This window comes from Amia ocellicauda, chromosome 20 (genome assembly GCF_036373705.1).
Source record: "Amia ocellicauda isolate fAmiCal2 chromosome 20, fAmiCal2.hap1, whole genome shotgun sequence".
NCBI lineage: Eukaryota > Metazoa > Chordata > Actinopteri > Amiiformes > Amiidae > Amia > Amia ocellicauda.
Window position 1 is genome coordinate 13912770 of NC_089869.1, and position 27080 is coordinate 13939849.

The following is a 27080-nucleotide window of genomic DNA, read 5'->3' on the forward strand; positions in this document are numbered from 1 at the left end:
GTTTTGCATAATATGTTACTGCATATATAAACGTTAATGGTATGCAAGCTCTGATAGTCTTTAGGTTATATGAACATCTTGCATGTTGTTTGTCTAGTGTCATAGGATGGCTGACCTCTGTTCAGCGTGCTGGATAAGTGTAGAGCAGGTCTGTAAAAAGCAATCTACAAAGACAAACAACACAGCCTGGAGGAGAAGATGAGGTGGCCAAATGCATCCCAAGAATTTGAGGAGCCTATTTAAAGGCTACAGGAATCACCTCCTACATGTTATCAAAGCCAAAGGAGGATTCATAAAGCCTTAAGTAGTATATCTGAAATGTAGAAATATACTCTTCTACATGGGTACACAAAATATGGAGGCTACTGTATATGCTATATACAGCACATGCACACACAAGAATAGTGGCACAATGTTACCCAAAAGAACACAAAATATAGGAAGACAAAATGTGTGGTTCTCATGAAATAAGTAGCATGTGGTCATGACTCAGTTTTGAAGATTCGTTTCTGGTCACTTGTGAGCTTCAGCTGTGTACCATTGACTCGTAGTTATTATGGGAGCAGGTCACAAGAAACTGCTCAGAGGAAATGAACCATTGATAGTGAATAGGAGTGAACTACTTTACTCATCGCTCTCATCACATGGATTTATAGAAACCAATAGCATGGATCATTCCCCTGAATCAAAGCTTGTTGTGTTCCTTTATTCAGTATATTCTCACTGTTTATTTACGTGTAAGTTGAGAGCTTGGTGTAATAGCTGCTAAGTAGTTAAAATAGTAATTAAAATAGTAATAATAATACATGAAATACAGAACCATGCAGTAGCTCAAAAATATCTTAAGACAACACCATTACATTTTAGTTTCTTGTACAGTAAACAACACAAATAAACATAACTAAAAGAAGGAACATGTGGCCTATCAGCTACTTACTACATACAGTGAGGGGAAAAAAGTATTTGATCCCCTGCTGATTTTGTACGTTTGCCCACTGACAAAGAAATGATCAGTCTATAATTTTAATGGTAGGTGTATTTTAACAGTGAGAGACAGAATAACAACAAAAAAATCCAGAAAAACGCATTTCAAAAAAGTTATACATTGATTTGCATGTTAATGAGGGAAATAAGTATTTGATCCCCTATCAATCAGAAAGATTTCTGGCTCCCAGGTGTCTTTTATACAGGTAACGAGCTGAGATTAGGAGCACTCTCTTAAAGGGAGTGCTCCTAATCTCAGCTCGTTACCTGTATAAAAGACACCTGTCCACAGAAGCAATCAATCAATCAGATTCCAAACTCTCCACCATGGCCAAGACCAAAGAGCTGTCCAAGGATGTCAGGGACAAGACTGTAGCCCTACACAAGGCTGGAATGGGCTACAAGACCATCGCCAAGCAGCTTGGTGAGAAGGTGACAACAGTTGGTGCGATTATTCGCAAATGGAAGAAACACAAAATAACTGTCAGTCTCCCTCGGTCTGGGGCTCCATGCAAGATCTCACCTCGTGGAGTTTCAATGACCATGAGAACGGTGAGGAATCAGCCCAGAACTACACGGGAGGATCTTGTTAATGATCTCAAGGCAGCTGGGACCATAGTCACCAAGAAAACAATTGGTAACACACTACGCCATGAAGGACTGAAATCCTGCAGTGCCCGCAAGGTCCCCCTGCTCAAGAAAGCACATATACAGGCCCGTCTGAAGTTTGCCAATGAACATCTGAATGATTCAGAGGAGAACTGGGTGAAAGAGTTGTGGTCAGATGAGACCAAAATCGAGCTCTTTGGCATCAACTCAACTCGCCGTGTTTGGAGGAGGAGGAATGACCCCAAGAATACCATCCCCACCGTCAAACATGGAGGTGGAAACATTATGCTTTGGGGGTGTTTTTCTGTTAAGGGGACAGGACAACTGCACCGCATCAAAGGGACGATGGACGGGGCCATGTACCGTCAAATCATGGGTGAGAACCTCCTTCCCTCAGCCAGGGCATTGAAAATGGGTCGTGGATGGGTATTCCAGCATGACAATGACCCAAAACACACAGCCAAGGCAACAAAGGAGTGGCTCAAGAAGAAGCACATTAAGGTCCTGGAGTGGCCTAGCCAGTCTCCAGACCTTAATCCCATAGAAAATCTGTGGAGGGAGCTGAAGGTTCGAGTTGCCAAACGTCAGCCTCGAAACCTTAATGACTTGGAGAGGATCTGCAAAGAGGAGTGGGACAAAATCCCTCCTGAGATGTGTGCAAACCTGGTGGCCAACTACAAGAAACGTCTGACCTCTGTGATTGCCAACAAGGGTTTTGGCACCAAGTTCGAAGGGGTCAAATACTTATTTCCCTCATTAACATGCAAATCAATTTATAACTATTTTGAAATGCGTTTTTCTGGATTTTGTTGTTGTTATTCTGTCTCCCTTTTAAAATACACCTACCATTAAAATTATAGACTGATCATTTCTTTGTCAGTGGGCAAACGTACAAAATCAGCAGGGGATCAAATACTTTTTTCCCTCACTGTATGTGTGTGTGTGTGTGTGTGTGTGTGTGTGTGTGTGTGTGTGTGATTTTGTCATTATAAACAGTACTCCATTCTGGACTGTATTCCTGTCCCTATGTTGTAAACCTGTAAACACTCAAACTAAAAGTTGTCTGTTTAAAAGACCATACCGTGCTGTCACGAGACCTAACAGAAAAATGCTGGGTACATTTTTGTCCTAGTTTTTACTTTAAGTGGTTTGTCCTTTCTTAAAGTGACTTCCCAGACACTCCTTTATTTATATCAAAACACTAATTGAAAGACTGTGAAATTTGTAGAATTGACATTGCAGGCTATTCCATATTACAAAGGTAGGAAGTTGCCTTGTAAAGTAAATAAGAAATTCACTGATGACATCAAAGCACAGAACTGTTGTTTATCACTTTTTAATAACCACTATTGATTAGCTGTGGTGTGCATTTTGCTTTGACTGTGAAAACAAACATCTTATCAGCAGGAAAGAAAAATACTTTTGTTTCAAATAAATATCAAAATTAAGGATTCCAGTAACAAAAATAAAGTTTTCAAAATACCTGCTGCATATTCATCTAAAGATTTTTTTGTAAATTCTAAATGTTCAATACTTAATAAATAAAAGGCATCTCACACATGAAAGCATGTGTAAAGATTATGAATTTTGTTGTGTTTGGCCCAGATTAAAAACTAATTATGACCCACATGCCAATCACAAATCACAAACCTAGAGCTTTATTGTAGCTCTCTGTTTGCCTGAGGCTTCTTGTTTTTACCCATCAAGTGTAGAAAGATGGGTCAAAGTTGTTTATTTTTGGGCATTTGTTTTATTGGTGTGAATATTAAGCACATTAGTGCAACATATTTTACTTTCACTTAGATTGATACATTCAGTCATTAACCCTTATATAAACCTTTACAATAAATATAAATATACAACATTTGGAAGGCATGTACTTAGATGAAAAATAATGTTTTATAATTGGTAGAGTTGCAATAATATATTCCCAAATTCTGTGCTTAAAAGGGCTCAAATATTTACGTACATAATACAATCAATTACGAACAATACATAGTATTTGAAATAAAACACAACAGGAACAGAAAAATTAAAATAACTTTTAAAACAACTGTTTTAATCCTGAAAAGGTAGTAGAACAACATGTTTTAATATCAAACCACAAACATCATACAGCTGGGTTGCCTTCATGTGGTTTTAGAGGATTAGGTTCTCCTCTTCTAGGTTCATCTTCGTTTCTTTGCCAAGCTGAACTTTTTCTGGGAAAGTAAAACCAGTGTAATCGATTTCCTCATAGTTGGTATCGACAGAACTGCTTCCCTCATAATCATTGCTGCTTTCTTCTTTTTCTGTGACGTCACGTCCTGACAGAATATGGTCCTGGATCCACTGCTCTCCAGACCCAATCTCGATGACAGGTTCCCCAGACCCCTCACCAGAAGACTCCTCGGTGACCCCCTTGGGCTCATCTATCTCAGTCTGCTCTCTGAAAAAGAAAAGAAACAGAACCAGTTCGAGTGAGTCAATGTAACCATACCTCAAATACAAGATAACCTGTGAACAGTGTGGAAATAATAAAAACACAATATTTCAAGTGACCACTTTTTCCAATGTTAACCTTATTTAAATATTTCTTGTCATTAAGTTCTGGTGTCACTTTTCACTACGAAACATTGTATTAAACCATAACGTACGTCGAGTTAGGTAAGTCATGGGGATTTCAAAAGCGGTGAACTTGGTTAATCGCCATGAAACTGTTTAATATGGGATTGCACACAGTATTAACAGGATGAGGAAAACTGTGTAACACTAACAGTGTGTTAAGAGCTAATCATTGACTAGAGAAAACCATTGACAGTCTTTTTTCCATTAGTTATTTTTTGTCAGGCAATAAATATTTGCTATGTGCAGTTCACTCACTTAAATAGATATAACTTGTTGTTACTTTCATTTTAGACTAAAAAACAAAATATAAGCCAGTGACTGAAACAGTCTAGATAATCCACTCGCCCCTCCTAATGACTTATTCACTAAAAAAAGTTGATATTCTCAGAGGCAGTTTCTCTAATTAGGTGGTTCTTTGCTGCACCAGAGTCCTTTTAGTTCTCTGTATACTTACCAACAGAAACTCCCTAAAAGTTTCTCAGGTGACACATTATGTTAATAACATAATGATTTTGGACAACTGAATTTGTACTTTAATATCAAATATAAGATATCTGAAAAGTATATCAACAGGTATTCTGTATTCTACTGTATTAACTTTTTTAAACACAGAAAAGTGTTATTATAACTGTTGTGTTTGATACACCAAAAAGGGGCTTCCTCCACAAAATATCATTTAATAAATATTACAATACAGATTATAATTTTGCAAGTATTCTAGGATTATTAGAACACCATACCTTCCTTCCCACACCATCCTAATTATAAATAAAAAAGGCAATACATGACTTGTATTTAAGCACATGGTAGACCTTTCTTGTTCATGTCTTTTGTGTATCAAACTCAGGATTTACTTACAGCTCATCTGTGGGTGGTATCTGGGTGCTGGAGATATCAATCCATGGGCCTTTCTCTGTCTTACAGTTTGCGTTCCTGGCATCTGGTTTGCATTTCACCCACATATACCTCCCTTGGGCAGGAGCACCTGTAACGTGGGAAAAAACTGTTTTTTAGACAAATAATATTTCATATGCCTATCAATTCTCTAATTTATCATTTGGCGTCTGCATGTATTAATGTATTCAGTACAGGATATGAAGTGTTACAGGATATGAGGATACATTTCATATATGTCACAACTGGTTAATCACTGAGCTGCTGAGCATCAGGAGCGGAACCCAAGAGTCTTGCGTAATAATAACGGAACAGCCACGGCACTACGCATATGAGTGATAAACAGCTTTCTAATTTGGCTTTTATTACAATTATCTTCAATGTATATTAAGTATATTAACTCACATTATATGTAGAGGGCAAAATATGAAAAAAGAAAAAAGACCAGAAAGTGTTAGACTAGCTTGTATAACTAGTATGTCTTTTTATGCTAATGCTCCTTTCATTAAATTATCCCTAAATATAAATGACCAAACTGATAAATCAAAGCGAAACCCGAAAAACACACAAAATACAAATACAAATAGTAATACCATATAATCAATCTAGCTCTTAAAAGTTAGATTTGAAAACTAGAAAAGTATAAATAATGATTAGACTTAATATGTTTATATACAACAGCATCCATAACACGCGGGACTATTTATTAATTTATTTATGACATAGCCTTATTTTGTATAACGTGTTCTAGAATGCGTAGCTCTTAAAATAATACAAAGCCTACCTTGTACAGCGAATCCCAGTAAGAGGATTATTGTCAAACCCAGTAAAATCCTCCCAGGGGAGGTCGAAAGAAGTCCCATTCCTCACTTTTAGATGCTTGAACCACCACCGTCTGAAATATATCCGAGTTTCTGCTGCAATAAACACGGCAGAAGTTTATCACACTTCTAAAACCCCTAACCCAGCCCAAAAAGCGCGTCATAATTTCCTGAAATCAGTCGTGCTCTTACTTCTGCAGCTATATCCGCAGTGGAAACTCCAGCCTCTCTGTGCTGTAACCTGTGTAAGGGCACACATTGCTCATGTCCGAAATCTGGACACCACAACAATGTCTACAATAAACATATGTGTGTATACACCACTATATGTGTATGTATACATGTGTAGACTATATACAACCTCTATTGGTCTCTTAAGTATTTATGTTAGAAAGGTTGAAACGGTTTGATGGTGTGGTGGTCAGATCAGGATCAAGGTTAAGATCAAGAACCACTACAGCCGTGAGGACATCTATCAGAACACTCTTCTCTTTTCAATGCCATGTTTAGAGGTAGTTTAACCCCCTCGTGTATGTATGTATTGATTTTATTGATGTGTGTATTAATTGGAGAGGGGTGTTCTGATAGGCCGTACTGTATTAGACTAAAAGTGTACATAAAAAATACTTATACCTATTACACAGTACCTTTGAGGTACACCGCAACTCATATCATTTATGGTTGGTTTGGATGTACGATTACTCTCTTCATTTGTTCATTCTTCCAAGGAAAAATCTCAAAGTGTCTTAATTACAGCTGTTTTTTCTGCAATTCTAACTTCTCTGCGTCTTAGTTGACCCTACTGACGTACCTTTCCATTCCATATACTGTGTATCGCTGCATTATGTTTAAATACCAACAGTTTCACAATGTAATTACATGTTGATGTTTTTTTCTACCAGGCTCTAAACAGAAATTATCCATCTTTTTTTCCACAACATGTCATTGCCAGACAATAATCCTGTACTTATCATAAGGTTTATTTCAATTACAGGACATTATGTACTTAGCTGATTAATTAACACTTGGGTTCATTCCTTGACCACTCTGATGCTCAATGGCAATAACTGTTCCTATATTATGATGAGTAAGTAATACTGAGGGGTTTGGGGGGTGTTCATGATGGTACTCTTTCAGGTAGACTGCATGGACTTTCCCCCCAAAAAAACTTTTGGTAAAACGAAATTGGTTTCATGGGTGATTTTTTCAGTTATTAGACTTGGTTAGTAGGGCTCCATGTTCCACAAATATATGCTTTTATACTTATGCATTTGTGGATTCTGTACATTCTAATCAAAATGATCTGATGTGGAGGAATTGTCTGAAGTTCACAGACTTCACTCTAACAAGGTTATCGCCACACAGTATTCCTCATGCGAAACAGATACTGTAGGTCATTTTTGTGAACTGAAGTAAACTTTTATTTTCCATTTGCGGAACATAAGGACATCTTCATTGGTGTGTTATTTTTGTATGTTTGTATATTTGTTATGTAATGCCTGCCTGAATCTTCAAAGACAGCTGCTTTATCCTGAGATTTACACGGCAAATTTAAGGCATTATTAAATTTGTTTGTTTCCAAGTCTTTGTTTTCAACCCAGGCTAACATAGTATTCAAGTGAAAGAGTTATGTCATAATATGTAAGCTGTCCCAGGAATGCCCTGATGAAAACAAGAGTGTGACATTTTAGGAAAATGTGCACATATTTATTTTTCCAGCTTTTAATTGAATTTCTTAAATAATTACTAAACAGTCTGAGGATAACATTGAAAGGATTGCAGGCTTTGCCTATGTATACATGATGATGAAACAAGCAGATATTATTTTCATGATATGGAGAATGTTCAATCCTGAAAACACACTTATTGAGAATAAGGAAATCTAAAAAGATTTAAAAGCTTTGGAAAGCAAATTTCTCTTTTAATTCTACAGGACATTGTGAAAGATTCCTAACTGTCACTAGTGCTGTGTAAAGGGGAAGATGAACCCAGTTGCTTTCCAGATCCGAAGAGCAGAAAAGGAACTGAGAGTGTACACCAGATCATTTTTTTATGTTGTTTTTAATTAACAGAAATGAATTTTTATTTTCCAAATTCAATCATGCATTTTCAATTGTGTTCTGTGTTAATGTGACTCTTGTTCCCTAATGATGCCACCAGGTTTTTCAGGTAATACCTCACTCCGCTCCTGTGCTCCATGTCTTTTCCTTACTCAGCCATCCATAAACATCCTTGCAGATGTTCCAATCTAAATATATTCAAAGTTTGGCTCCTTGATATGGTTTCTATTCTGTTCAGGAATTTCACATTGACACTCCCAAACTCACTCAATAGAGCAAAGTGCACTGAAGATAGGCAAAGACTCATTTCATATGTAAAAGACATGAATAAATGACATATATATTTTGAAGTATTGTCCCTATCTTAACTCAAGATTCAACTGGAATCTGTACTAACACTGGAACATAATACAAGAAGATTGGTTCCTGGTACTGCATTTTCTTTCATTTCTGGGTGTTTTTATTAAGTTCAGTGCTAAATAAATTAAGCTTATCTTACAAACCTGAGGGGTTCACTCTATGACAGGGAGTAATTTTCTGTATTATTACTTCACTATTCTGAGTGGTGTATATTTTTTCAGACAATTGTTGCTGGGTTCTATCTGAATCTATCATCTGCTAGAAAGAACAAACTTGTTTCTACCACATTGTTGTGATCTGGATGTAATCTCACAGTGGTGTAACTTTAGTTTCAGAAGGGGAGGGGACATTCATGTGAGTCCGACAGAGGGGGCGGGGGGTGCTGCTGTTGTTGATCGATGGTGTTTGGGGGGAGAGATTTGATACAGTGCTATCGGGTCTAATCTTCCCACAATCAAATATGGTTGTTGGCTTAACTGCAACAAAATTAAGAAATGGGCCTACTGATACACACGCCTTGTGAAACCAGGCCAAGATGTGTGAAGAGTTAACAGAATGCAGAAGTAACACCGAACACCAGAGCCCACTGCATGACAGAGACAGAATTAATGGTTTGAGAGACATCTGGTGCAAAATTGTTTGTTGTAACATCATTTTAATGGGCATGTCTGGAAGCAGAAATTGAACAATAAATACAAATTACTGAATGATTTAGGCCAGTAAGCATTTCTCCAAGGGCATGTCTGAGGAAGGTAGACATTTTTGATTTTCCAAATTGGCTGATCATATGACATAGTCTACTTTCCAAACCAGCAAGCTACAGGCTGTTATTTTGTTTCAATTTGTCATTGTAGTATAAAGTATTTGACAAGCATGATTTAGCTTCTCATGAACATGATGGTTACTGTCATTATTGTCATATTTAAACATCTTTGGCCCCAGCTGCTAAATTCTGAGGAAGGAAAATAACTGTTGCACTGAAAGTCAAACTGACAAATTCTCTGTGGTGTGAGAAAAAGAGAACACTTTGCACGGTGCAGTTTGACAAACCATAAATAGATGGACTATAAAAAAGTGAACACAAAGTGCACCTGTCCTCCTATGTTCAACAACAACTTAAACGATGAGTAATTGAATGACTGAATTACTCATGGAGCTGCTGCTTATTATTGTTATTTGTTTTATTAAATATGATTCCCGTCTTTACTATTTACAGGCATAGGCATAATTAAAAACAACTGAAGAATAATATGTGGGAGTGGATTTATTTTTTGAATAAGTGGAATCTATATTAAAGAAGAAAAACTCAATTTCATGACACTTTAAAACTATGCATTATTCATGTCAGTAGTCATAGAATGTAAGAGCTATTATTACTGATCATCATCATATGAACATGAACATCTGGCCAGCTGATTAGGCTTTCATGTTGTGAGTGGCCACACAATGCTGCTATGCATAACCTGCCATACACCTACTTCTAGCTTATAGGGACTTTAGTGTGATGTGTTTCAGAGCCTTTACTGTTATGAAAACTACTGTACACAATTAAAGAAAACTGCTGTAGAGTTTCCTGTCATTGGCCCAAGTAATGTTTTAAACTCTTGAACGTCTTTAAAATCTATCCAGGTGATCCACCGCAAACCACAACACTTAATTGTGAGGTGAGTCAGAGCCTGGCCTATATGAGGCCTGAAGACACTACTTTTTTAAATACAGTGAATGAGTACTAATTTAAAGGTTCTAACTTTGCTTAGTTTACAAGACCAGAAATGTTATTGGAGGGCCTTATTGTGCTAACATTGAAGCTGACCTAAATTGTTCGGTCACGAACCGAAGTGGAAAACAAAGGTGTAGGAAGAACATCTGGGCTGAACGTTAAAAAGTACAGACTGAGATGTCACAGTTGCCACTCTTCGACATTGCAAGAGGTGACGTGGGCTTGACTGCATTCTGCTCTGTGATCTTTTATAAAGCGAGCAGCCCAGACAAGAGAGTCAACATGGACGATCTTATACAGTGTACAATTTAATGCACCAGGCATGATGGGTAAAAAATTAAAATATCACTTTTGCTGTGCAGTGTTGTTCACAGCTCAGCTGATAGGGAGCTGTATTGAGGCACAGGATGTGGCTTTATCATTTGTTCTCATCTCCCCGCAGGAAATGAAACTGCTGCAGAAGAGTAAATAAGCCCAACTAGGGGAAAGCTAGTGCTGTGCTGTGCCTTACGAAGTTTACATTGAGGTCAAACATATTGAATTTGGAGTACAATAGGGTGCCAAACTATTTGCATAACTAAACCTTAGTTTATTTACTAAAAGTGTTTTATTGGTGTGTGTTTTTTGGTTGCAGGTACCTCCCCTACACCCTACAAGCACACCATCTCTTAATATCGGACAAAACCTGATCAGATTCAGAAGAACAGACAGCATTCAGACAGACAGTTCCATTTCTAACCTTGGGCTCCTCCAGCCGGCACTCCCTGTTGTCTGAGACCTGCAGTAATGTGGAGTATGTAGTCTGCGGTCCAGCAGATTCCAGTGGTTTCCAAAAAAAACACACATCAAACTATTTGGCCACCTCTCAACTGCTCTCCCAGGCCTTATAATACGATGCTTTCCTTTTTGCTGGAAAAAAGCAGTTTTACATGATACCGTTCTGACATGATACAGTGTGTACAGTATGCATGAAATGAATCTAATTGGTCAGACGGAGAGATCTCAAAAATAGATCGCCAAAATAAGTGACTACTACAGCAAAATTGACACTTTCTGTTGTTGTTGTTTTTTTTTAGAAATTACTTCGTAATGAATTCATAAATGCTCAATTTGTAAAATAGTAATGTATACCTCCACATAGGGATAGGCGATATACTTTTTAAACGATGATAAACATATAATGAGAAAAGGATTATACCAGAATTTTGTGTAATGTAACAATAGATATAAGTGTTTACAATTAAGAATTAATATTGGTGTGTTAATTTGAACAAACAAAATCTATCAAATACATTTTCTCCCTGCATGCTCAGTTCAAGTCGCAGGGTCTGATTCATTCGAACTTCAGAAGGAGGTGAGAATTAGAAACTGGTACTGTATTGTCATTTGAACTACATTTATTTTAATTAAACTATATGAATATGCTATATCAAACTTAAACAAACAGGTCACATGCAACTTGTCCAACACCATTGATAAACCCTCCCCAGGTTGCTTGTTCGGATCTTCACACCATTGCTTTGTTTAGTTTCTCAATCGGAAGTTACTAGTAGTGAGTGGCAATGGAAGCTGAGTGAAAGTGGAAATTGCAAGCTGTGAAACTTATTCAAATGATTAGGAGCATGTTCACTCATATGTTTTTTTCCTGATTCAAAACAAGAGAGATAGTGTGTAATTTTTTGAATATAGCATGATGTATATTTTTGGGGCCATGTTGCCCATCCCATCCTCCACAGCTGTCACTCTGATAATGTATGCTAATTTTCTGGGAATTCATTACTTTCACCTTTAATTGAGTCATTACTTTCTCCCCAGAAGCATCTTTTGACAGTAATAACAGGACATAATGTATCCTTTAACAGATTATATTTCCATTATTGTTACCAATCTAATCATGTGTATAAAGGTGCAGGTATTGAAGACAGGAATTTAGCTAGTGTCAGAGTGTGATGGGTAAAAATAATAGTTTTAATAGTTTTCATATGCAATTGGTGACGCAAAGGCCATGTCTGTATTAATGAAGCAACTGATGTCCTGAAAGATACAGGCAGTCACAAGATTCACAAGAACTGTATGTTTGCCATGGAAACAAACCACAGAGATGTATTGTAACCACATGTAAGTATGATAGCTGTCAGAGTACTATATTATTTCCTTTTAAAAATCCTTTCAATTTGACTTGAAGAATATAAACAAACATATATGGGTCTCCAAAACCTCATAATAAGCATGTATTTATTATCCACGGGGTTAAAATACTGTAGCGGAATAATGATTCTTTACCTTTTATCAGGAAAGCCCACATGTGAGCACGGTGCTGTGCAGGGCTTCAGGGGATGATCTCATGGCCTTTGAGTCTGTTTATCTCATGCATCAGAAGGTAGCTGTACTGACATGAAACAGCAATTTTCTGGTGATTTACAAAGAGTATTCACAGAAAAAGCAAGGGGACTGGGAAGGGATCCTAAGTTTCATTATAAGTACTTCAGAAGGTTTTTTAAAAACAATTTGCAATAAGAGATTTAAATTGTTTGCTTATAAAACACGCAAGAAGCTATCGAGCTCTACTTGTGTATTCATTTGATGGGCAGAACTAAAGACTCCAGACATCATACAGTCCATTTCATGCCAGAAAGAACTGTGTCTATGTCCAGAAATAGAACCTTAGTAACACTTTAATGGTTGTATTTCTTAGAAAGAAACTTGGCCTTACTCTCATGTATGTATGTCTGTATCAATCAAGCTGTCTGTAATCTTCCCTCTGGTGGGTGGGGGGTATCATCAGTGCTCGGTGTGGGGGTGGGGACTTGACTCGATGGGAGGTGTCTTCTCTATGGCTGGAAGATGAGAAGAGAGATGGTGATTAGCTACTGATGGTGAAATGCAGGGGATGGCAGAGTATGGTGTGCACAGCATGGAGCACCGGCAGAACTACGTGTTATGATGACTAGAAAAATTGCGAGTGAAAAAGCGAGTTTTCAACCATGATTTATAGGCTGAGACCAAGGGGGCTGGAAGATTACTCCCTTAAGGGCCCTATAACTAAAAGCTCTGCTACCTGCCTTAAAAAAATATATATTTTTGGGATCACCAGGTTCTTAGGGATAAAGTTAAAAGGGAACTACACCAAAAAATACTTTTTTCAGATGTAGACAAATATACTCCCCGTAGCTATGAAAGTTAACATTGTATCAGCAGATTACGTCACCTAACGGGAGAATATATAATGAAGAATATAGGGCAGAGAACAGATCTGTGCGGTACTCCACAATTAACTTCAGATACATTCAGCCAGTTATCATTTATCTGTACGTGGACTGTGTTGCATTGTGGACTTTGGCTTGGCTGCCGGTTTGTCTTGCCGGTTTTGTGTTTATTCACATTCTGCTTCTGTTTTTACAGTGTCTTTATATTAGTATATTTAATAGTTGTTCTATCATGGACACTGTACAAACCACATATTTAATAACTGAAAACCATCAACATGTTTTAAATTCACCCCTATCCACTTCCTGAGTATTTCTGAATATGAAGAAACTAAGCAACGAAAAAGCTCACAAATTCTAGCATTCACTTGAATTAGTTCAGACACAAGTGAAATAACCTAATTTTCTGGGCACAACACAAAACAGTAGACAATTAGGCCACATAGATTAAAAAAAGAAACTTGCTGCATCATTAGTTCTGAGGGGAATTCTAGTGTAGATTTCTGGTAAATTATACAGAGGACAAGGCAGATAATTGCAATCCTGGCACCCATGTAACAGCTTTCAGTCACACCTCACATTTCTACCGTTTGCAGCACCCACAGAGCAAGCTCCTTTTTGGCCGACTATGTAATTTGCCACTTCCTGTGTGTCATACAATAGGAAAAACAACACAAATGTGTCGTCCCAAGACAGTAATTCTGTGACCTATCGGAAAAAAACACGTATCATAGTAGCAGTTAAAGTTAATATTGAAATGTTAGGGCAGAATCAAACAGGAATTGCAGTGGGTTTCAGTTTTCTGACATATAGTTTGTTGGTCCCATTTAGAATACATCTGACATGTTTTCCACCAATCAGATCTTCTCATGTAATTAATTTTTAATTGTATGCTCAGTTTCTAAACTGGAATGAAATATAGGATTTACAGTGAGGGGAAAAAAGTATTTGATCCCCTGCTGATTTTGAACGTTTGCCTGCTGACAAAGAAATGATCAGTCTATAATTTTAATGGTAGGTGTATTTTAACAGTGAGAGACAGAATAACAACAAAAAAATCCAGAAAAACGCATTTCAAAAAAGTTATGAATTGATTTGCATGTTAATGAGGGAAATAAGTATTTGACCCCTTCGACTTAGTACTTGGTGCCAAAACCCTTGTTGGCAATCACAGAGGTCAGACGTTTCTTGTAGTTGGCCACCAGGTTTGCACACATCTCAGGAGGGATTTTGTCCCACTCCTCTTTGCAGATCCTCTCCAAGTCATTAAGGTTTCGAGGCTGACGTTTGGCAACTCGAACCTTCAGCTCCCTCCACAGATTTTCTATGGGATTAAGGTCTGGAGACTGGCTAGGCCACTCCAGGACCTTAATGTGCTTCTTCTTGAGCCACTCCTTTGTTGCCTTGGCTGTGTGTTTTGGGTCATTGTCATGCTGGAATACCCATCCACGACCCATTTTCAATGCCCTGGCTGAGGGAAGGAGGTTCTCACCCAAGATTTGACGGTACATGGCCCCGTCCATCGTCCCTTTGATGCGGTGCAGTTGTCCTGTCCCCTCAGCAGAAAAACACCCCCAAAGCATAATGTTTCCACCTCCATGTTTGACGGTGGGGATGGTGTTCTTGGGGTCATTCCTCCTCCTCCAAACACAGCGAGTTGAGATGATGCCAAAGAGCTTGATTTTGGTCTCATCTGACCACAACACTTTCACCCAGTTCTCCTCTGAATCATTCAGATGTTCACTGGCAAACTTCAGATGGGCCTGTACATGTGCTTTCTTGAGCAGGGGGACCTTGCGGGCGCTGCAGGATTTCAGTCCTTCACGGCGTAGTGTGTTACCAATTGTTTTCTTGGTGACTATGGTCCCAGCTGCCTTGAGATCATTAACAAGATCCTCCCGTGTAGTTCTGGGCTGATTCCTCACCGTTCTCATGATCATTGAAACTCCACGAGGTGAGATCTTGCATGGAGCCCCAGACCGAGGGAGACGGACAGTTATTTTGTGTTTCTTCCATTTGCCAATAATCGCACCAACTGTTGTCACCTTCTCACCAAGCTGCTTGGCGATGGTCTTGTAGCCCATTCCAGCCTTGTGTAGGTCTACAATCTTGTCCCTGACATCCTTGGACAGCTCTTTGGTCTTGGCCATTTGGAATCTGATTGATTGATTGCTTCTGTGGACAGGTGTCTTGTATACAGGTAACGAGCTGAGATTAGGAGCAGTCCCTTTAAGAGAGTGCGCCTAATCTCAGCTCGTTACCTGTATAAAAGACACCTGGGAGCCAGAAATCTTGCTGATTGATAGGGGATCAAATACTTATTTCCCTCATTAACATGCAAATCAATGTATAACTTTTTTGAAATGCGTTTTTCTGGATTTCTTTGCTGTTATTCGGTCTCTCACTGTTAAAATACACCTACCATTAAAATTATAGACTGATCATTTCTTTGTCAGTGGGCAAACGTACAAAATCAGCAGGGGATCAAATAATTTTTTCCCTCACTGTATTTGTTTATCACACTTTGAAAAATCTTCCAGGCAAATAAAGCCATTAAGTAAACAAGAAACAACTGCATTCTTGTTTGTCGTATGTACTGCTGATGCTATTACAAGTGGATTCAATCATTTTCTATTTTGCTTAGACTGTTTTTTGTCATGTTAATTGCCATAGCTTTTGTAGAGCCTTCTCCACGCTGAGAGGCTGTGCCATTGAATTACCATGAGCCCCTCTCTACACCCACACACTTCCTATCAATAAAAAAAGCGTTTTTTTGACAATTATTTTCATGACTTAATGGTATTTATTTTTACATAGCTAATACAGTTTAAGACAACAAATGGAGAAAGAGAAGAAGCATTTCTCATGTACATCCGTGGTTCCTGGGGGTAATAATTTGTGTTGCAGATGGCAGAATTGGACAGAAACGCAGTATGAACAGAACATGAGCTTGACATTGAGGAAGTGTGGTGAAGCAGATAGTTGAATAGGCAGTTATCTCCTGACATATAGATATTTCAAAGGACATTAAATTCAGCAATGTTTTTCCCAATGAAGCTTAGTCAACTCTTAAAACTACTGAGCTGAGGACACGGAAAAATACGAAGAGGAACAGAATAATATTCTCTTGGCATTCAACATTCAATTCATATTAAAGAACAAGAGAGCCCCACATTCTCTTCTAGGTTCCATATACTTTTTGTTTTTAATAAACCAAATAAACTACCATTCCCAATGTAAAATACCAAACTAAAATAATTCACAAGCTAATCTACTTTTAAGAGGAGAACCTAACAAATATTTTCTAATCAGTTAGTGTACTAAAGGAGACAATGTTTTGAAGTGTATTTAACATATATCAGAGAATTGATAAAAAAAACAAATAAAAAACAGACTGAGTACAATTGCAATTTTTTAAGCTACAAATCTGTTTTAGGGTCTAGTTACGCGATTTATGAAGGCCATGCTTTTGCTAGTTATTCTTTTCTTTGTTTTAACAATGACAATATTGACAGTGTGAAGGTGTCTTAGTTCAAATTTACCTGATCATTTTTCCAGATGCAGAGAAATGTCCTCAGCTTCCTTAACTAGCTGCTCATTTTCTGGAAGTAAAAGCAAACGTTCGTTTATACTCACACGTCTTCCTGGCACTCTCACTGATGGTCTTGTAATGCATTGAAACAGATGGGGGTGATCATTCCTGTGTCTTCACTAATGAAGCAAATATGTTATAAAGACACAGAGGAAATAATAATAATAATTAAAAAATGATCCAACTAAGTAAAAACAGTCATTCATTTTTAATGACCACTTGATCAAGGATAGAGTCACAGTGAGCCATAGCCTAACCCACTGGGCACAGGGTGCAAGGCAGGGTACACCCTGGATGGGATATGGGTAAAAACCAGATCACCCACACAGACATGGGCAGAACAGGCAAACCACACAGGCAGACACCCAGGGCCAGAATTGAACTGGGGTCCCAGGAGCTGTGCGGCTGCAGTGCTAACCACCGTGCCACATCCAAAATAAAAACACAAAAATAGAAACCAAAGAAGTTTCCAAGAACTCAAAAATATTTAAATCCAACAGAGATAATGCATCATAATCCTGTTTTAGTAAACAACTGTTTGATTAAACATTTTATGATTTTGTAAATCATAGCTTATATGTTTGATCTCATGTAAGGATTGACTACACCACCACGGCCTTAAATTACATGATCATCAGAAATACTTTATTCGGGGTGGTGGGACACAATCAGATATTAAAAATGTATAATTATTTCTCCTTAGTTTTGTCATTTAGATATCTTCAAATTACAACACACTGAATTATTTAAAATGTGTTTGAAATATACAATTCCAAAATATAAAGTCCAGCTCTTAAAATGTGATGCCACCTAGTGACCAAATTCTGTCATGATTTAATTTATTATACACTATTCTCAAACAAATGTAATGTCTTCCATTATACATTGTGAAAATTGTCATTAACTCTAAATATTCTCAGTATTTTATTAAGAAATAATACACATCACAGTCGTAAACATCTCACCCAAGTTATAGTTTTTATTGATATTTAATTATTTTTTTAAATGAACACTATATTAATAGTAAGCATTCAGAAGAGCATAAATAAACAGCAGATAAAGGCAGGTAAGGACAACCATTGGCAGAAGCACATTCAAGGTATATTTACTGTGGAATACTATCAGAAACCCATGGAGTCACAAATCATTTTACTTTAAAATATAGGCCTAATTTACCATTTGTAAACAAAACATACATTTTTAAAATCAGCAAATAAATTAAACAAGGCTAGACAAGAGCCCTCCAATTAAGTTATATTTCATTGTATAAATCCATTTGTGCCAGTGACAACCAAATCTGCTGCTAGTTTCCTTCAGCATTCAAAGGACTACAACAATATTTTAAGTTAGTGTTACAGGGGGGGGAAATGTACATGACAGAAGGTATAGAAGGCTTTTTATTCATGTATTAATTTTTCATTGTTCAGAAGTCGGTCAATCAGTTCGAGGAAACCATTTTCATTTTCAGGCGCTCGATTTTGAGAGGGAGGAGGCCGGACATCTCTTCGCTAAGCTCCAGCTCCGTCTCCACCGCCTTCTTGGCCTCGGGGTTGCGCTCGCAATACTCCACCACAAAGCAGTAGCACTCCAGGGACTTGTTGAGGTTCTCCAGCTGCTTGCCGGAGTCGGGGGAGATGATCCTGCTGTATAGACGGGCGATGCGGAACTTGGCAACGAGCGCCGGACGCAAAACATCATCTTCCAGCTTGTCTGGGAACTTGCCATCCGGCGTCTTGACGGAGTCCAGGAACATCTTGTAGTACTTGATGGAGGACATGCAGAGGTGGTTGAACTTCTTGATGGTGTGCGCGTCCAGTTCGTCCTGCTTGTTGGCCACCACCAGCTTCAGATCCATCATCTCGTAATAGGTCTCGGCCAGCTCGAACTGAAGCTGCCGGCAGATGAGGAGGTAGTACTGCGCGTTGAGGTCTAGGCAGATGGGCTCCAGCATGTCGATGCGGCGCTTGTGCATCTTGCAGCGCCTCTCGCAGTCCTCCTCGAAGAACGACAGGGCCTTGAACAGGGCGCTGTGGTCTTGGAGCACCTCGATGTGATCCGTGACGTGGCCGTCCATCTCAAAGTATTCCTTGGCCTCGTTGACGTAGTTCTGCCCCACCAAGAAGATGGCTCGGGCTTCCTCAAAATCTAGAGGGTAGATGCAGCTCACCTTCTCTTCCAGCGCCAAAATCGAATCATATGTGTCGCTGGAACCAAATAGAATGGCACTCTTCAAGCCTTTCTCCTTCTCCTCCTCCTGTTCCCTCCGTCGTGCTTTCTGCTCCACCTGCCGTTCCACGTCCAGCTCACCGATGTTGTCCTGCATGAAGTCCAGCATAGGGGACAGGAGAAAAATGTTTCGTACAAAGACGCTCCATAGGAGGTGGGAAAATCTGGACAGAAGACGATCCATTTTTACTTAAAGGATTTTATTCTCTCTCAATGTATATATTCAAAGGAACAAGGGAATCACATCTTCTCCACAGTACAAATTAGGGAAACTAATATTTTGCCAAGTAACAAAACAACACCTAAGAATTTGGATTGTTTTGTTCTCGTTACAAGCGTTTTTACAATCAGCTGCAGACGAGCCTGCAAACCTGAAGAAATTGGCAAGTGGTGAATAACAATATTCTTACAATCTCAAGGATGTTTTAAGTCAGAATTCCTTACAGACACAGAAGAATAAACATGTACCTCTAGAAGTTTTTTGGCATCTTGCAGAAGATTCAGGCAATATTTGATCCAGCACCTGGCGATTTCTGCTCTCTTCTGACGGAGCTGCTCACGCTTCTCGCTTTCCGTCTCACCTTCATCAGAAACAACACACACCTTTATTGAGCAAGTGCACAACCTGGAGAGAGAGCAGCTCCCTGGGCAGAGCGATCAGACACAGCTGACCGGTGGAATGGCCCATATTTGCACAAGGACTATGCTCAAACTCAAAGTATGCAGTAATGAGGTCAGTCCCCAGCAAATCTTATTTTGTGTCCAAAAAGAAAATTAAAAACAAGATAATTTTACTTAATATTATACTTTTAATATGACTCAATGTCACATTTTGCAATACCAGTTCTACAGAATAAGCACCCACAATCCTGGCCTACTATTTTGGGTTCTGTGGTGCTATTATCATGATACTCTGAAACAGGGCAAAAATGTGGCTGGTTTACCAATCAGAGCTAATAACATGAACCTATTACCTTCCTTTAGCCTACATGTCTTACGTATCCAATTATCTAATTGTTGTTGTTGTATAATTTGGATATATTGGGTTTAACACTCTTGAAATTACACCAACATAGCCTGTACTCAATTTTATAAGCTGAATCCTGCCTCTTTGGGTGGAGAGGTGTTCATTTCTTTATTGTTGGAACTTCCAAGTACATATGTAATACCCAGAAAGAAAACCAAGCGTTGTGAGAATACAGTTATTACCAGGATGTTGTAAAGTTACATACTGTTAGGTAGGCAAAACCAATTGAGAACCTGCAAAAATAATACTGAAGAAGCTGATCTACATAATGTGTTTGTCAATAGAGGTATTCAGATGGAGTTTGAGTCTGTGAAACCAGCCCTTTATTCATGCATTCATTTCTATGTAGCACTCCTGTCCCTCACCCTTAAGACACCCCAGGAATAAATTACTGTGGTAGAAACGATCTGGAACAGATACTTACTCTCCTGAGCAGCAGCTTCTGAAGGAACATCCCCTGCAAGACCAGCAACGACCAGGGCAGCCGCTAAGCAGTGCCGGCCTTCCATGTAACAGGACTGGCAAGACAAGGCCACAGAAAAGATGTTAGAGCCACTGCACGACTACACCACACGATGACCGATCTTTTGTGCTCACTGTTAGACAACCTAGGGCTGCCCAAAGCCAGCACCCTTCTATTAACTGCCCTGATCTAGGCTTTACCTTAGTGATGTAATACTGCGACAACGTGGCAGCATTGATGGCCCATTCCAGTGGAACAAAGTGGTTGAACTCCAGCTGTCTCTGCAGAGTGGTGTGGCAGTACCGGCCCGCTTTCTCAAACTGCTCCAGGTTCTTGTAGACCTGTGCCAGGTAGTACAGCGTGTACGTGTGCGCCATCTCAAATCTGTCCCGGCCGAGAATAAACACAAACACAGACTCATCTAGGACTGGAGAACAGAAGAGCAGATTCTGACACGATTAGCCTTGTTGCAAAACTACCATAACCACAGGTTCACCTTTCAATTGCTTTATTATTTTTCAAAATGTGACTACTACCTCTTCGTTCGTTCTTGTTCAGACAGCTTTTCCTCTTCTGCCAGAAAGAAGTCACTGAGATCCATTGGAGGCTGTCCATCCTGCATGAAGACAACAAGCCATGCGAGTTATTTGCCAGGAAGTTATTTGAATCATATGCTGCAGAACAGTGGAACTGATTCATATTTGACCTCTTTCATGTAGCGTATGTACAGAGACTCTGCCGTCTCCAGAAAGCCCTGCGCCTTCTCGATTTCATCCCGGCCAGCCCATAGGATGCCCAGCTGGTTCTGCAAGAAAGATCCATGCATCCGTTACAGCACAGTTTTAAATATACTACATAACACAATGGGGGTTGTAGGGAGCCTATCCTCTTTCCATGAACATTAATGCTAAAACAACAAAACACATCAGTACATGCAATCACGGCAGTAAACGAGAAACAATACCCTGGCCTGTATGAAGACAGAGATGTTCTCCTGGGAGATGGTGTATTTATCCAGCAGTTTGATACAATTCATCAAATGTTCCTCTCCGGCAGACAGCTCCTCGGTCTCCACATGGTTCAGCCCCAGATGATATTCAATCACCCCCAGCCTGGCTGCTTGGAGGCCGGCTGGAGAATCCCCGGAGCAGGCGCTGCCGCCGAGCTCTCCTTCTGCCCCGTCCAGCGGCTGCTCCCCATCCCCTTCGTCGGTGTCATGCTCGCCAGCATACAGGTTCCGCAGGGTGCTGTGTATCTCCTTCAGGAGCTCCCTGGCTTTGTATTTGGAGCAGAAGGGGTCGTTCTCCGGGTCCTTCCGGGACTCGACCTCAGACAGCGTGATTGCACGGCTGTATTTTTCGCACAGAGATCTCTCCTCTGGGCTCATAGAGGCAGCCATCTTGGTCAGCGCAGGCGCACTCGGCGACGCTGAGATCGATTACGGCACAATATGTGATGCTCGGAAGACACTTGACAGCAACTCTATACGAATGCATCTATTATAGAAACTATTGGGGAAATACTGTTTGGGTATTGATAGAAAGACGTATAAATATGGCAATAATTCATATATAAATGTAATTGCATACAATGTAATATAGTAATAACTGAATATATAAATTGAATGATTACACTCGTTTATGCTTCTTTCGCTACCTAGTGGTTGTACACAAATGCAGGTGTTATTTTGCGCTGCGCCGTGTTTGTTAGTACACCGTCGCCATGCTAGAGCCGTACAGATGGATGTGCACCGACACTTAATAATAAACAGAGATCCAATACTGTACATCCCTTTGTCATCCCTCATCAGGTGTCCGATTATCACGGAGGTTGAGAAACGGGTCAATCTGAGATGTTTAATACTATATTTTATTTGCAAGCAAGCAAGAAAACCTAAAACACAATTCTTTTTTTAAACTATGTAACTTCTGAACTTATTTTCTGCATGCTTACGCCATACTGCTTATATAGTGCATCATTTGGTCCGTTTTTGCACCATTGGTAACATGTCTAACTGAACTTGGCCGAGCATATTTCTATATTGAACCTCAGCATATGTATACATAAAATAAAATAAAAAAAAGACATTAGAGTAATAAATATCAGAAAAGTTTCACTGCTTGTTTAACCACAACAGATAATAACACCAGCTGAAAATTGAGTTATTTGCTCTCAGGTACTTCAAAGTGTGGATTTGAAATAAAATACAATAAACCATATGATCAATGTATTAAAGGGAACTATAATGAAAGCTACATCTTATGTACATCCATAGTAATTGTCAAAGTTTTTATATTTCCTTACTGTGGGTGATTTTTATATACTGCTAAAACAAATAAGAGAACACTCCAAGTTCAGAAATCAATGTTAAGTGTTCCCTTCATTTTTTTGAGCAGTATATTTGTTTCATATTGGAAATAGGATACGGGTAACATATGTAAAACACAATTAAGTTATATTAAAATATAATATTCTGAACTGCCATTAAATACAGTACCAAATAAATAGAAAGTAACTGTGTGCCATATTCATTTCCCACTTTGAACAAGGACATAACTTTGTAGTCTCAAGAATCTCACTCATATTCCAAGTAGACCAAATTATGAAGTGCTTGTGCAGCAGAATGACACAATCCATACAAAGTGCCAGCTGCTGAAAACATTTGTTCGAAAGAAAACTTTGTGATACTTTAATTTAATACTGTCTGAATTTTAAAATTAGTGTAATCTGTGAACAATATACTTCATATATTATTTGTGCATAAAACACTGAACCTTTTCACATAAGCCATTTGATATAATTCTGATTAAGTGCTGAATGCCCGCTTCCTACAAATAAAGCTAGTATAGAACTCTATTTTATAACACAGCAACCATATTAATCATATTTATAAAATATAACTGTATTAATGGTGAACCAATCTGACCTGTTCCTTAAAATGTCTACTCAATTTTCGTAATGAATTATCCAGCCTGCCATAAACAAGATTTTGAAAGTAAACTCCTGTGGAGTGCACAGTAAATCAAAGGTTAACATATTTGCTTTCTAATGATGTATATTGACAATGGGGTGCTGGATATTCAAATACACTTAATCCTGCTTCAAATGCTTTTAAAACAAGCCCCATAAAATGCCTTAGCCCATAAATGGATACCATGCATTTACTAATTTATCTTAACCATGCAAGATTGCCTCCTCTTTCCGGGCAGTGTTCTCGTGCTGTGTCACGGAGGCAGCAGGCACAGGGTCTTTAACAGCACTGGGCACAACAAAAACAGAGCGTTCCTGCTGCGTCGCCAGCAGGTCGATCACCCTGTCCTGGAGGCAGTTGGTGGCATCGATGCTCTCGGTGATCTTGTGATGGATGCCCATGAGTTCCTCAGCCAGGTCAGACACCGCCTCGTTCTTCTCGGCGATGCGGGAGGCGATGCGGGCGATGTTCTTATTGGTCTCACACATCTCTCTGTAGATGAGTCTGTTTTGCCTGGTCAGGGTGCGGAAGCCATCCTTCAGAGCGGCCGTTTGCTCACGGTGAGCCCTGAGGAGCTGCTGCTCAAAGGACCCCAATGACATGATCTTGCTGGAGCTCGACAGGCTCTGGACCTTCAGAGGGCCTCTCAGCCCAGGAAAGGAGCCCTGCACCGTCTCACTGGCTGGAGACCCCTGGCTTGGTGCAATCTGTGCTTTGTTACACAATGGATGCCTGCTATGCTCTTCATTAGAGATTTCTTGGTTTATAAATGGGCTACAGCTGGATTGCTCTGTGTAGGTCTGTGGTGTTTGAAGGACACCTGAAGTGCTTTGATGGGTATAAATCTGTAAGTCTGAAGGCTCTTCATATGCTTCTGGTGACCCAGTTTCTGTAGTCTGAAATGTCTCTAGAAATAAATAATATGAATAGAAGGCTGTAAGTCTACAAACGGTGATGTATGATCTCAAAAGAACTAGAAATGTAATCAGTTATTGAAAGGGAAGTTCAAATATTTTTTTCTAGCACTACAAAGTGATTTTAAAGGCCCTGAAACATTAGGAGAGTTGCAATTAGTGCCACTGAAAGAAAGCGATTACACTTCCATAAGGAAAAGTTAAAGAGTGTTTATTCAAGTATAAATACACACCTGTGCAGAATGACTTTCACTCCAGCTTTCAGCTGGAAAACCATAGGAAATTGTAAACTTGAAAGGCAGCCCCCAAACTGAAAAAGATGGTCATTCTCTGAATAAGGGAGTTCTGCCAGTTAATATTTTCCTAATAAACTTTTACTGTAACAATGACTAAAACTTTACAGTTACCTTCATGAGGAGAGGTCTGCAAAATATCGTCTTCTTCTTCTTTCACAATGGTGTGGATATTGAGGGATTCGTACACTTTCTGCTCCATGGCTGTTAGGTATAGTGATGAGGAAGGGCTGTTTTTTGAAATATGAAATTTAGCATCTTCAACTTTCTGCCTGGTTCTCCGTTTCAGGTCTTGCCACCTTCTTTTTATCTCACTGACTGTACGCTGCATGCCAGATGTTGCATAAAGTCTGTGTGCTATGTCGACCCATAACTTATTTTTTTCGTAAGTTGTCATGCCATTACCCTGCAAGCCAAACAAGATGTCTTCTTTGTGTGTTACTTCTTCGATTAAGATTGCCAATTCTGCTTCTGTGAACTTGTGCTTGCGCATGCGTTCTCTGGGCTGCATCTCCAGGTTTGTGTGCGTCTGACCCTTTCAAAATCTGAAATGAAGATGAAAAACACTCCATTTTTGGAAGCATGCATATTGATCCTGAAAACAGGCCTATGATCATATGGGATCAAAGACTGTTAAGGCAGTTGTGATCTTCTGAAGATATTCTCTTCAAACTATCAAATCAATCATCATATTTCACAACTTCCACTTCCAGACTTCTCTCTTTACCATATTTAAATTAAATCAATTAAACATGTCCATATGATTAGGATATGTGAATAGATTTACAAAACACTAATTTTTGATACAACAGAAGTACATCACTGTGCGCAAAATATATGATGATGGTGGCCATTGGTTTCCAGCATGTGGGTGATAACCAGGCTAGACATAAAGACAATTCAGACAACATTATTTCCCATAAAGAGTGCCAGGAAACCACTAACATCAAACCAACACATATATACAAAACAACAACATTTGATTTTAGTTGTTTAAATGTAAATAAAATAAAATGGTAAAGCAGTTATACATATATGAGGAAGACAGCGTTCCTGTTTGAAAACCATGTCTTCATACGGTTGTTAAAAGAGAATCAATATTGTATTTCTACATGAAAATGATATTATTATAAATAGCCTTCTTCAAAGGAAAACATAGCATTCACATTTGAAGAAAACAAATCATAGCTTAGCATAAGAAAAGTTGACAGCTCCAATGGAAGTTTTACATACATACCAGTGCATAATTGATCAAATTAAGTTTGCTTCCTTTTAAAAAAGATGCCAGCAATATTGCTTATAACACTACTCTTCTTAAATACACCTTGCGCAAAAATACACACATGGCGGTAGAATCGTATATGACGCAGACAGCCCTTAGCGGCGGCAGCAATTCCACGCAATTAGCGCATTTCGCTGGAACACAAGAAAACATATTTGAAGGTCTGTTGTCATAACCTGCAGAAACACACGAAGCGACATGTTTGCTCACAGAAGCGGCGCTGCGCGCTGTGCTCGCTCCCCTCCGGCAGGCTGTCTGTGCGCGGCGCTGCGGCAACGTGCAGACGAGCATTGCGTGTGTGTCTCGCTCCCTCCCCCTCCCTCTGCCCCTCTCTCTCTCTCTCTCTCTCTCTCTCTCTCTCCGCCCCCCTCTCTCTCTCTCTCTCTCTCTCTCTCTCCGCCCTCTCTCTCCTCTCTCTCTCTCTCTCCTCTCTCTCTCTCTCTGTCTCGCTCCCTCTCTCTCCCCTCTCTCTCTCTCTCTCTCTCTCTCTCTCTCTCCTCTCTCTCTCTCTCTCCCCCCCTCCCTCTCCCTCTCTCTCTCTCCCTCTCTCTCTCTCTCCTCTCTCTCTCTCTCTGTCTCGCTCCCTCTCTCTCCCCTCTCTCTCTCCTCTCTCTCTCTCTCTCCCCCCTCTGCCCTCTCTCTCTCTCTCTCTCTCCTCTCTCTCTCTCTCTCCCCCCCTCCCTCTCCCTCCCCCTCCCTCTGCCCCTCTCTCTCTCTCTCTCTCTCTCTCTCTCTCCGCCCCCTCTCTCTCTCTCTCTCTCTCTCTCTCTCTCCGCCCCTCTCTCTCTCTCTCTCTCTCTCTCCTCTCTCTCTCTCTCTGTCTCGCTCCCTCTCTCTCCCCTCTCTCTCTCCTCTCTCTCTCTCTCTCTCTCTCTCTCTCTCTCTCTCTCCCCCCCTCCCTCTCCCTCTCTCTCTCTCCCTCTCTCTCTCTCTCTCCCTCTCTCTCTCTCTCTGTCTCGCTCCCTCTCTCTCCCTCTCTCTCTCCTCTCTCTCTCTCTCTCCCCCCCTCTGCCCCTCTCTTCTCTCTCTCTCTCCTCTCTCTCTCTCTCTC

At 39.6% G+C, this 27080-nt stretch overlaps 3 protein-coding genes across 5 annotated transcripts; all 3 read right to left on the bottom strand.

Moving 5' to 3' along the window:
• Positions 1-3631: 3631 nt before the first annotated feature.
• Positions 3632-6036, bottom strand: srgn (serglycin). Its single transcript, XM_066692960.1, has 3 exons — positions 5879-6036; positions 5059-5185; positions 3632-4021 (listed from the first exon to the last, which is right to left on the bottom strand). Exons 1-3 carry the CDS (start codon positions 5955-5957, stop codon positions 3733-3735), a joined length of 495 nt encoding a protein of 164 aa, XP_066549057.1. The 5' UTR covers positions 5958-6036; the 3' UTR covers positions 3632-3732.
• An 11776-nt stretch (positions 6037-17812) lies between these two features.
• kifbp (kinesin family binding protein) lies at positions 17813-22001 on the bottom strand. Its single transcript, XM_066692961.1, has 7 exons — positions 21534-22001; positions 21276-21374; positions 21106-21185; positions 20770-20953; positions 20531-20624; positions 19548-19660; positions 17813-19170 (listed from the first exon to the last, which is right to left on the bottom strand). The coding sequence occupies exons 1-7, from the start codon at positions 21966-21968 to the stop codon at positions 18292-18294; spliced, it is 1884 nt and encodes a 627-aa protein (XP_066549058.1). The 5' UTR covers positions 21969-22001; the 3' UTR covers positions 17813-18291.
• A 419-nt stretch (positions 22002-22420) lies between these two features.
• LOC136716065 (myb-related transcription factor, partner of profilin) lies at positions 22421-26330 on the bottom strand. 3 transcript variants are annotated; one of them, XR_010805112.1, is made up of 4 exons: positions 25985-26330; positions 24862-25292; positions 24688-24764; positions 22421-24447 (listed from the first exon to the last, which is right to left on the bottom strand). XR_010805112.1 is itself a non-coding variant. In XM_066693548.1 (3 exons), exons 2-3 carry the CDS (start codon positions 25256-25258, stop codon positions 23744-23746), a joined length of 1101 nt encoding a protein of 366 aa, XP_066549645.1. In that variant the 5' UTR covers positions 25259-25292; positions 26240-26330; the 3' UTR covers positions 22421-23743. The 3 variants fall into 3 exon arrangements, 2 of the variants coding, with proteins under 2 accessions (XP_066549645.1, XP_066549644.1); XM_066693548.1 differs by lacking the exon at positions 24688-24764 and having other exon boundaries at positions 26240-26330; XM_066693547.1 differs by lacking the exon at positions 24688-24764.
• Between the last annotated feature and the right edge of the window lie 750 nt (positions 26331-27080).